We start from the raw sequence: 12293 nt of genomic DNA, 5'->3' as shown, positions 1-12293 counted from the left end.
CGCTCTGGTGAAAATGAAGGTGTAACGTGGACACCGCGCCTTGGATGAGACCATGTCAACTGTCAAGGGGAATCCCAAAACTGCTTCCCTCTCATTTCCCTGTCAATACAAAATAAACGACAACATTACATTACATTACCCGGTGATGTGAGGGGCGGCTGATTCTCCATCATGACGTCCTTGTAGAGATCCTTGTGTCCTTCTAAATACTCCCACTCCTCCATGGAGAAATAGACAGTGACATCCTGACACCTTATAGGAACCTGACACACACAATGATACCGTCACCATCCAGACACACCCCTTGTCTGTTACTGGATAATGTCCCAGAATTCCCGGCACCGCTCACCTCTCCTGTCAGCAGACCAATGATCTTCTTGGTGACTTCTAGAATCTTCTCCTTTTTCTTGGGTATTCTTGGAGGCACTTTGATTGTTATATGGTCACCAGGCTTGTTGAATATCTGTTGAAACAGCAAGAGGAATGTCATATTCATATGATCCGCCCCACCTCTCCGGTCAGGTCTGCATTTTATTAGAGAGAAGAGTGATGTCATGTGACCTCCCAGAATCCTCCTCACCTCTCCGGTCAGGTCTGCATTTTATTAGAGATAAGAGTGATGTCATGTGACCTCCCAGAATCCTCCTCACCTCTCCGGTCAGGTCTGTGTTTTATTAACCACTTGGGATCCGCCTGCCATCAATTGACGGCTACAGCGCGGATCCCAAAAGCCAATTGACGTCCGCCCCTTTGGGCGGTCCCCGCGCGCGCTCCAGAGCACGCAGCGGGGAAAATCTGTGTTGGCCGTGTCCCTCGGACACAGCCAATTACAGATCGCCGCGAACGGCCAATCAGAGTGGCCGTTTGTGATGCGATCTGTGCGGCCAATGAGAGATGATCTCATATGTAAACATATGAGATCATCTCTCATTGCCGTTTTACACAGAGACAGCGGTGCTGTCTCTGGAGAGGAGACGGATCTGTGTCCCTTGTACATAGAGACATAGATCGGTCACCCCCCCCCTCCGGTCACCCCCCCCCCTCCACCTACAGTTAGAACACTTGATAGGAAACACATTTAACCCCTTCCTCACCCCCTAGTGTTAACCCCTTCAATGCCAGTCACATTTATACAGTAATTAGTGCATATTTATAGCACTGATCGCAGTATAAATGTGAATGGCGCCAAAAATGTGTCCGATGTGTCCGCCATAACGTCGCAGTCCCAATAAAAATCGCAGATCGCCGCCATTTCTAGTAAAAAAATAAATAATAAAAAATAATAATTCTGTCCCCTATTTTGTAAGCGCTATAACTTTTGCGCAAACCAGTCGCTTATTGCGATTTTTTTTTTTTTAACAAAAATATGTAGAAGAATACGTATCGGCCTAAACTGAGAAAAAAAATTTGTTTTTTTTTTAAATTGGGATATTTATTATAGCAAGAAGTAAAAAATATTGTATTTTTTTCAAAATTGTCGCACTTTTTTGTTTATAGCGCAAAAAATAAAAACCGCACAGGCGATCAAATACCACCAAAAGAAAGCTCTACTTGTGGGGAAAAAAGGACGTCAATTTTGTTTGGGAGCCACGTCACACGACCGCGCAATTGTTGGTTAAAGCGACGCAGTGCAGAAAGCTGAAATTATTATTAGAGATAAGAGTGATGTCATGTGACCTCCCAGAATCCTCCTCACCTCTCCGGTCAGCTCTGTGTTTTATTAATAGAGATAAGAGTGATGTCACGTGACCTCCCAGAATCCTCCTCACCTCTCCGGTCAGGTCTGTGTTTTATTAATAGAGATAAGAGTGATGTCATGTGACCTCCCAGAATCCTCCTCACCTCTCCGGTCAGGTCTGTGTTTTATTAATAGAGATAAGAGTGATGTCATGTGACCTCCCAGAATCCTCCTCACCTCTCCGGTCAGGTCTGTGTTTTATTAATAGAGATAAGAGTGATGTCATGTGACCTCCCAGAATCCTCCTCACCTCTCCGGTCAGGTCTGTGTTTTATTAATAGAGATAAGAGTGACGTCATGTGACCTCCCAGAATCCTCCTCACCTCTCCGGTCAGGCCTGTGTTTTATTAATAGAGATAAGAGTGGTGTCATGTGACCTCCCAGAATCCTCCTCACCTCTCCGGTCAGGTCTGTGTTTTATTAATAGAGATAAGAGTGATGTCATGTGACCTCCCAGAATCCTCCTCACCTCTCCGGTCAGCTCTGTGTTTTATTAATAGAGATAAGAGTGATGTCATGTGACCTCCCAGAATCCTCCTCACCTCTCCGGTCAGGTCTGTGTTTTATTAATAGAGATAAGAGTGATGTCATGTGACCTCCCAGAATCCTCCTCACCTCTCCGGTCAGGTCTGTGTTTTATTAATAGAGATAAGAGTGATGTCATGTGACCTCCCAGAATCCTCCTCACCTCTCCGGTCAGCTCTGTGTTTTATTAATAGAGATAAGAGTGATGTCATGTGACCTCCCAGAATCCTCCTCACCTCTCCGGTCAGGTCTGTGTTTTATTAATAGAGATAAGAGTGGTGTCATGTGACCTCCCAGAATCCTCCTCACCTCTCCGGTCAGGCCTGTGTTTTATTAATAGAGATAAGAGTGGTGTCATGTGACCTCCCAGAATCCTCCTCACCTCTCCGGTCAGGTCTGTGTTTTATTAATAGAGATAAGAGTGACGTCATGTGACCTCCCAGAATCCTCCTCACCTCTCCGGTCAGGCCTGTGTTTTATTAATAGAGATAAGAGTGGTGTCATGTGACCTCCCAGAATCCTCCTCACCTCTCCGGTCAGGTCTGTGTTTTATTAATAGAGATAAGAGTGATGTCATGTGACCTCCCAGAATCCTCCTCACCTCTCCGGTCAGGTCTGTGTTTTATGAATAGAGAGAAGAGTGATGTCATGTGACCTCCCAGAATCCTCCTCACCTCTCCGGTCAGGTCTGTGTTTTATTAATAGAGATAAGAGTGATGTCATGTGACCTCCCAGAATCCTCCTCACCTCTCCGGTCAGCAGGTGGATGATCTCCATGGTCAGGTTTAGAACCTTCTCGGCCAGCTCATTACTGTCACCTGTCTCCATCTTCAGCAGATCAGCGGATGACCTGGGCGATTCTTGTCTCACCGCCACCCGGCGTTTCCCCATGGCTTGAGCTGGGAAAACTTCAAATCAGGAAGAAAAATAAAAAAAAATGACAATTAAAATCACAGACAATATATCTGAGGGTGACACTTGGATGGATAGTAGTATCATACTGTATATAAGAGACATAATTACTACATTTAAATATCAGTCATATAATGCTACCAAATACAAAACATTACACAAAAACACTCTAAAATACCTTCCTGCCTTAAAAAAAAAAAAAACAACAACCCCACATCCAACAACAATGCCCCTATATTCCTCCTAACCACATCCACTTCCTGCTTTCACATTGTAATTTCCTGTCTTTTTTGCGTTTCACTAGACTTCCTGGTTATGCGTTCCAGTCCTCCCCCCTTTCCTGTGTGTGTTATTCCTGGACGCTTCCTCTACCGCCCACCAGGGGCGCACGAGTCCTCACTGAGAATCACAAAAGGAAAAGCGGTGCAGTTAGCAAAAACGGCCGCTAGATGGGGCTGCGGAGCCCAGAACTGGAAGCAGGAAAAGGAGGCAAGGCTGGTGGAACGCAAGAACCCGGAAGTGCTGGGTGGAGCTGGGAAAGTGGGGAGAGTGTTGTGAGCTGCAAGTAGGAGAAGGAGGGAGGGTGCTATTTATCATTTTTTTCTGTTATACGTTGCACAGTCTTGTGTTATTTTGTTATAGTTCACTGAACATGATTATGGTGTTTATATTAATATTGAATCCATAGGACAGCTATGAGATATACTATGAATCTTTGTCCTTTCTTTATATAATATATTCTTACTTTTACTGTATCCTCCATTTATAGACATCTTTGTGATCTGTACATTTTGGTTTGTCATGGGGACTTGGTTCAACGGTGATACTCCAACAGGGAGCGAAAGGATCAGAGACTGAGCATGGAGTCCCATGGCAGAGAAGAACATTATACACCTCGCCCTGGAGATCATCTACCTGCTGCCTGGAGAGGTGAGGAGGATTCTGGGAGGTCACATGACATCACTCTTATGTCTATTAAAAAAACACAGACCTGACCGGAGAGGTGAGGAGGATTCTGGGAGGTCACATGACATCACTCTCATCTCTATTAATAAAACACAGACCTGACCGGAGAGGTGAGGAGGATTCTGGGAGGTCACATGACATCACTCTTGTCTCTATTAATAAAACACAGACCTGACCGGAGAGGTGAGGAGGATTCTGGGAGGTCACATGACATCACTCTTATCTCTATTAATAAAACACAGACCTGACCGGAGAGGTGAGGAGGATTCTGGGAGGTCACATGACATCACTCTTATCTCTATTAATAAAACACAGACCTGACCGGAGAGGTGAGGAGGATTCTGGGAGGTCACATGACATCACTCTTATCTCTATTAATAAAACACAGAGCTGACCAGAGAGGTGAGGAGGATTCTGGGAGGTCACATGACACTCTAATTTGCTTCTAGCAAAACATTTTGGCTGTTGTATATAGCAATAGATACTCAAGGTGGGTATTTTTTTTTTTTCACAATTACATGGTAGTGAGGAAAACATCTGGTGGTGGACAGATTCCCATGACAGGTCCTTTTTATTCCTTGACTCCTGACAGAAAGAACAAGAAGATCCTGGAAGTCACCCAGAAGATGATTGATCTGCTGACAGGAGAGGTGAGCGGTGCCGGGAATTCTGGGACATTATCCAGTAACAGACAAGGGGTGTGTCTGGATGGTGACGGTATCATTGTGTGTGTCAGGAAGTCATGGAGCCTCCTCTCTGAATCCAGAAATTATTAGAAGAACAGAAGTCATTCCAGAAAGGCATCAGGACGAAGAACCAGCTGCCTCTCACACCAATGGGTAGGTCAAGGTTTAGTTTTAATTTTCTGTACACGAGAAGCTTCAAAAGGTCTTCAACATTACAGAACAAGTCCAGATGAATGTGACTAACTACTACTAGATAACCTCTTGACTTCACCCCTCATGCCAATGATCTTCCACCACTGCCACAGTGGTGGAAGATCATTGGCATGAGGGGTGAAGTCAAGACGTTATCTAGTAGTAGTTGGGAGATTATTGGCATGAAGGGTGACGTCAAGAGGTTATCTAGTAGTAGTTGGTCACATTCAACTGGACTTGTAATTAGAGGTCAACCGATATATCGGCCGTTTTGGAGAAATCGGCATCGGCCGATTTTTCTCCAAATTTGGCCGATATTTAACATGGCCACTAGCGGTGGCCGCGGCTCCGGAGCTAGGCCGAAGCCGCGGCCTTTCCTGATGCTGTGACCGCGGCGGCAATCCGCGGATACGCGGATTGCCGCCGCGGTCACAGCATCAGGAAAGGCTGCGGCTTCGGCCTAGCTCCGGAGCCGCGGCCATCTTGGTACACCCAGCGCGGCGGCCCTCCTCTCTGTTTACACCCACAGAGGAGGAGGGGCCCGCGCTCGTGGGACAGACACCGCTCTCTGGTGTCTGTACTAGGGGGGGGGGGTCTGTACTGAGGAGGGGGGTGGATGTCTATCCTGAAGGGAGGGGGGTCTGTTGTACTGAGGGTGGTGAGTGACACTATATTTTTTTTGCACCAGTGCCCCCTGACAGTGCCAATAAGTGCCACTTGCCGTCCAGTACCATCTGCCAATACCAGTGCCACCTATTCAGTGCCACCATCCAGTGCCAATACCAGTGCCACCTTCTATCCAGTGCCACCATCCAGTGCCAATACCAGTGCCACCATCCAGTGCCAATTAGTGCCACCTTCTACCCAGTGCCAATTAGTGACACCTTCTATCCAGTGCCAATACCAGTGCCACCTTCTATCCAGTGCCACCATCCAGTGCCAATACCAGTGCCACCTTCTATCCAGTGCCAATACCACCATCCAGTGCCAATACCAGTGCCACCTTCCATCCAGTGCCACCTGCCAGTGCTAACTATTGCCATCCAGTGCCAATTAGTGCCACCTGCCAGTCAGTGCCAACCAGTGCCACTTGCCAGTGTCACCTGTTAGTGTCAGTGCCACGTGCCATCTGCCAGTGTCAACCAGTGCCATCTGCCAATCAGTGCCACCTGCCAGTGTCAATTAGTGCCACCTGCCAATCAGTGCCATCTGCTAGTACCATCTTTCAGTGCCATCCAGTGCAACCTGCCAGTGCCAATAAGTGCCACCTGCCAATCAGTGCCTTCTGCTGGTGCCATCTTCCAGTGCCAATTGGTGGCATCCAGTGCCACCAAAAAAAAATAACAATCGGCCTAAAATATCGGCCGCATAAATCGGCATCATATATCGGCTATCGGCCGCCCCGATTTCTAAATATCGGCATCGGCCAGAGAAAAACCCATATCGGTCTACCTCTACTTGTAATGGTTCTGTAATGTTGAAGACCTTTTGAAGCTTCTCGAAGCTACTTCTGAAGACTGGAGAGGCTACAAAACGTCTCCTACAATACAGAACGAGTCCAGCTGAATGTGTGGATATATCATGACCTGGATGAATGAGAACCTTCACAGATAAGTCAACAGATTGTATTTTGAAACCTGGTATATGCTAAGTGGAGCTCCGCTCCACGCGCCGATGGTGTGACTCTGATAATCCCACATCAAATTAAGGTGCAGGCGTGTATGCTAAACCCAGGTTCTAGGTGAACACTGCACACCAGAAAGCTCCAAGTGCTTGAGAGATAGAAAGCGGCTTCAACCCTGACTCCTCCAAATGAGCCACTCACCCAGTGCGTTTCACCCCACTCCAGATCCTAGTCGCAGTTCTCTATGACTAATCCCTGAGGACAGAGTGAAACGCGTCAGAGGGCATGGCCCCCACCCCTGGAGCTTAGTCGTGGACCTCCATGATTAACCCCTGAGGGCAGGGCAAAACATGTCAGTGGCCTACAGAGAGGAGATGGGACCAAGGCCGCTTTCTATCTCTCAAGCACTTGGAGCAGTCTTCTTTGTGGTGTTCACCTAGAATCTGTCATACTGCAGTGGATTAGCTACATGCCTGCCCCATATTTGATGTTGAAGCACCATCAGCACTTGTTGGAGCTGCGTTCTAAGCATATACCAGGTAGGGGGCAGGGCAAAACACATCAGAGGGCGTGGCCCCCACTTCTGGGGCTTAGTCATAGACCTTTATGACTAAGACCCGAGGGCAAGCCAAAACGCATAAGTGTAAGTGAGTGAGGCCTATTGGTAGGAGTCCGGGCTGAGGCCGCTTTCTATCTCTCAAACACTTGGAACTGTCTGGTGTGCAGTGTTCACCTAGAATCTGTCATACTGCATTAGATTAGATTTGCCTGCCCCATATTTCTTGTGGGATTTATGGAGCCACACCATTGGCGCTTCTTAGAGCAGTGCTCCACTAATCATGTACCAGGTAGGGGGCAAGGCAAAAAATGCATCAATGGCGAGGCCCCCGCCTTTGGGGCTTAGTCATAGACCTCTAGGGCCATAAAGACATGGATGAGTAAGTTTGGGGTGGAGGAACTGCTGCCAGTGTGCCCATCAATTGCCGCTACCGTGCCCATCAAATTCTGCCAGTGTGCATTGCCCACCCGGCTCTTACCTTGTCTCAGTGGGGCAGCGGGTCACGGAGGCGGTGTCCTCCACGCTCCTTGATGTCTTCTCCCTTCCTCGCTAGTGGCTTATCCTGCTGAACTTCATATGACGTTCAGTCAGAATACCTGAACCACGTTGCTATATGGCGGGCGGGAAGTGTTTAGAAGCAAAACATCAAAAAAAAAAAAAAGAATTTGAACTTTTGCTCAAAAAAATTCAGTAATTGTTTACTTTCATTCTAGACTGGAAGTGACATCATGACGTCGCACCTGTACTCCATGATCATAGAGGTGATCAGAGATGATCTGGTCTCTGATCACCTCTGTGGGCAGGCAAGCGAACCCGTCAGATCGTTTCCCGGGCTCGCTGGTAAGAACGAGCGGCAGGGAGATGGAGGGGGGTATGACCGCTGCTTATGAAAGCGATCCAGCGGCTAATTAGCCACTCGGACCAATTTCATGAGAAAGACAATCACTGGCTGGAAAAAAAAAAATGCCGTTTCAGTCGTAAATTACTTGCAAACCGTATTGCCGTCGGCAAGTGGCTATAGTGTGATTCTAATTTCTAACCCTTTTATTTTTATTTCCAACAGATGTAGACAAAGGCAAGCAGAAACAGCAAGCACCCAGTGATGTCAAGCAGCAAGACAACCCCTTAGATGGGGACCTTAGCGAAGAATTAGACTACACAATGGTCAAAATCAAGAGGGAGTCCGACTCTGAAGAGGACCTGTCGGGTAATGACTTGCCCGGCAATGTTAAGGTCCCAGAGGCTGAGGGCCCTAAGTTGTTTGGTCATATTAAGGACGAGTCTGATGAGGATGACTATTTATCTATCTGTATTAAAGAGGAATCGTTTTCGGAAGATGAGGAGGATCCTTTACAACTCAATATACAAACGGTGACATGGTCCGCTGATGGTGAAGAAGGGAGTGTATGGGAAGGAGCTAAAAGTTCCTCCTCAGCCCAGGAGACAAAGGCCTTCAACTGTGACGGGTGCAAGAAAAGCTTCGGCAGCAGCTCCGACCTCCTCAAACACCAGCTGGTGTACAAAGGGCCTCACTCTCTGATCTGTTTGGAGTGCGGGAAGTGTTTTGCCAAAAAAGCACAGCTGGTGAAACATCAGCGTATCCACACCAGGCCCAAGCCCTTCACGTGCCCCGAGTGCAAAAAGTCCTTCCCTCTGAAGTCACTTCTGATAACGCACCAGCGCGTTCACACAGGGGAGAAACCGTACTCGTGCCGGGACTGCGGCAAGTGTTTTGCCCAGCAGTCGTCGCTCATCAAACACGTGAGGACTCACTCGGGGGAGAAGCCGTACAGCTGCTATACTTGCGGGAAGAGCTTTACCAGCAGCACCAACCTCATTCTACACCACCGTACGCACACGGGAGAAAAGCCCTTTGTGTGCCAGGACTGCGGGAAGGGCTTTGGGCAGAAGTCGCTCCTCGTCATCCATCAGAGATCCCACACGGGGGAGAAGCCCTATTCCTGTCCCATCTGCAGCAAGTATTTCACCAGCAAGTCCCCCTTCGTCCGGCACCAGCGCATTCACACGGGCGAGAAGCCTTTCTCCTGCCCCCAATGCGGGAAGTGCTTCAACCAGAATTCGCTGCTCGTCAAACACCAGCGCGTTCACACGGGAGAGAAACCGTTCCCTTGTCCCGAATGCGGTAAATGCTTCGCCCAGAAGACTTCCCTGGGCAAACACCGGCGGACTCATTCTGGGGAGAAGCCCTACATGTGCTGCGAGTGCGGCAAGAGCTTTGCCCGCAGCACGCACCTCACCGTTCACCAGAGAATTCATTCTGGGGAGAAGCCTTTTTCCTGTTCGCAGTGCGGGAGATCCTTCAACCAGAAGTCAGTGCTGATCAGCCACCAGAGGACCCACACTGGAGAACGACCTTTTTCTTGTTCCCAATGTGGGAAATGCTTTTCCCGCAGCACCCACCTCCATATACACCAGAAAGCCCACTTATTAGAGACCTCGCTCATCAAGTGAGAGACTTGCACGGGCGATGAGCCAAATCACATATCACTAGCTAAAGTCAAAGAATAACCATCACAGTAGACATATAAAGAGACTGTTGATCCCGAAGAAGATGAAGAAAAATCACATTTTAGGTGTCCTATTTGTGAGCATGTCGTTTCTGCTGAGTAGTTGCATCAATAATGCTGTGTATGACACATCTGAGTATTTAATTAAAAACGTACACAATTACTGTATTTCTTCTTATTTAATAAAAAAACTGTTATGGAGGAAGACTTTATTTATGTTCTGTCCCCCTAAACACACACACCGCAAGAGTTAAATGCTTATTAAGTCTCAGGGTACAGAGATAAGGAATAATACCTACCTTAGTCCGATGCTTCTATATGCTCCCTCTATCCATACAACTGTTACCATGAAGCTTCTTCTCTGAAGGTGCTCCTGGACGTGATCACACGCATACCTCCTCCACATACAATGAAGGGTTATTTGCTTCCATCCTTGTGTGCTAGAAGAATTAAAGCGGAGGTTCCGCCGATTTTTTTTTTAAAGCCAGCAGCTACAAATACGGCAGCTGCTGACTTTTAAAAAATGGACACTTACCTGTCCAGCGCGCCCACGATGTCAACAGCCGAGGCTGATCAATCGCTCGGTCCTCGGCTCCTTCAGCCGCCATCCTCGGTGAGGGAATCAGGCAGTGAAGCCTTGCGGCTTCACTGCCCGATTCTCTACTGCGCATGTGCGAGGATCGTGGCGCGCCGTCACTGGTCCCCGCTCTCTCCTGGGAACAGTGTTTCCCAGAAGACAGCGGGGGGTGACATGACAGGCTGGATTCCCCGCAGGGATCAGAACCCGGAAGTGGTGCAAATACCTGTCTCAGACAGGTATCTGCACCCCCCTTCCCCCTGAAAGGTGCCAAATGTGACACCTGAGGGGGGAGGGATCCAAAAAGCGGAGGTACACTTTTTGTGTGAACCTCCGCTTTAAGTCCACATACAATGAGGGGTTATTTGCTTCCATCCTTGTATTCTAAAAGACTTGCGTCCACATACAATGAAGGGTTATTTGCTTTCATCCTTGTGTGCTAGAAGAATTAAGTCCACATATAATGAAGGGTTATTTATTCCATCCTTGTGTGCTAGAAGAATTAAATGTACATATAATGAAGGGTTATTTGCTTCCATCCTTGTGTGCTAGAAGAATTAAAGAGGAAGTAAACCCTGATGGGGTTTTACTTCCTCTTTATTCCCTAAAAGTAAAAGCATAATGGACTATTATGCATCGCATAGTAGCCCATTATGTGCCACTTACCTGCAGAAGAAGCCCGCAATGTCCCCTCTCTCTCCAACTTCAACCCCTCCGCCGTGGACTCCAGCTCTGCTATTGGCCAGATTCACGTGGTGTCACTCCCGCACATGTGCGCGGGAGCCGACGGTCACGGCACGGGCACTATAGAAACGGCACGGTTCGTGCCCTTTCTCTAGTGCACATGTGCCGATTAAGTCGGTGCCGGCTTCTATGGCGAATATCTCTTAAACCGTAGAGGGTGTACAACCACTTTAAGTCCACATATAATAAAGGGTTGTTTGCTTCTATCCTTGTGTGCTAGAAGAATTAAGTGCACATATAATGAAGGGTTATTTTCTTCCATCCTGTGTGCTAAAATAATTTGATCCACATATAATGTAGGGTTATGTGCTTCCATCCTTGTGTGCTAGAAGAATTAAGTCCACATATAATGAAGTATTATTTGCTTCCATCCTTGTGTGCTAGAAGAATTAAAGCAGAGTTCCACCCAAAAGTGGAACTTCCGCTTAAACCACTCCTCGCCCCCCACAGTAGGACTTCCTCCTTCCGCTCAGGGACCACTTAGGCGACTCGTAATATCGCCTTAGGCAGCCCCTCCCTGTAGGCGATCACCTGGGACACGTGACAGGTCCCAGGTGATCGCCTGTCCACTCAGGAAGCGCAGCGCAGCTCGTGCATGCGCAGTGAGTGACCGGCCGTGAAGCCGAAAGCTGTCACGGCCGGTTGCCCACAGTTAGAATGGAGGCTCTGGCGGAGAGGGCGGGAGACGAGCGAAGCTCCGGGAGGCTGCGTCGCTGGACATTGAAACAGGTAAGTGTCTGTTTATTAAAAGCCAGCAGCTTCACTTTTTGTAGCTGCTGACTTTTAATAAACTTAAAAAATGCTAGAACTCCCTTTTAAGTGCACATATAATGAAGGGTTATTTGCTTCCATCCCTGTGTGCTAGAAGAATTAAGTGCACATATAATGAAGGGTTATTTGCTTCCATCCCTGTGTGCTAGAAGAATTAAGTGCACATATAATGAAGTGTTATTTGCTTCCATCCTTGTGTGCTAGAAGAATTAAGTGCACATATAATGAAGGGTTATTTGCTTCCATCCCTGTGTGCTAGAAGAATTAAGTGCACATATAATGAAGGGTTATTTGCTTCCATCCCTGTGTGCTAGAAGAATTAAGTCCACATATAATGAAGGGTTATTTGCTTTCATCCTTGTGTGCTAGAAGAATTAAGTGCACATATAATGAAGGGTTATTTGCTTCCATCCTTGTGTGCTAGTAGAATTAAGTCTACATATATTGATGGGGGTCAGAGACAAGCCGTCT

At 47.6% G+C, this 12293-nt stretch overlaps 1 protein-coding gene across 1 annotated transcript; it reads left to right on the top strand.

Moving 5' to 3' along the window:
* The first annotated feature begins 3650 nt into the window (after positions 1-3650).
* LOC120909385 (zinc finger protein OZF-like) lies at positions 3651-9924 on the top strand. The gene is made up of 5 exons (XM_040321144.1): positions 3651-3740; positions 3945-4105; positions 4734-4791; positions 4878-4980; positions 8266-9924. The coding sequence occupies exons 4-5, from the start codon at positions 4977-4979 to the stop codon at positions 9672-9674; spliced, it is 1413 nt and encodes a 470-aa protein (XP_040177078.1). The 5' UTR covers positions 3651-3740; positions 3945-4105; positions 4734-4791; positions 4878-4976; the 3' UTR covers positions 9675-9924.
* The last annotated feature ends 2369 nt before the right edge of the window (positions 9925-12293 follow it).

This window comes from Rana temporaria, chromosome 8, assembly GCF_905171775.1.
Source record: "Rana temporaria chromosome 8, aRanTem1.1, whole genome shotgun sequence".
In the NCBI taxonomy this organism is placed as follows: domain Eukaryota; kingdom Metazoa; phylum Chordata; class Amphibia; order Anura; family Ranidae; genus Rana; species Rana temporaria.
This window is presented reverse-complemented; position numbering and strand designations above follow the sequence as displayed.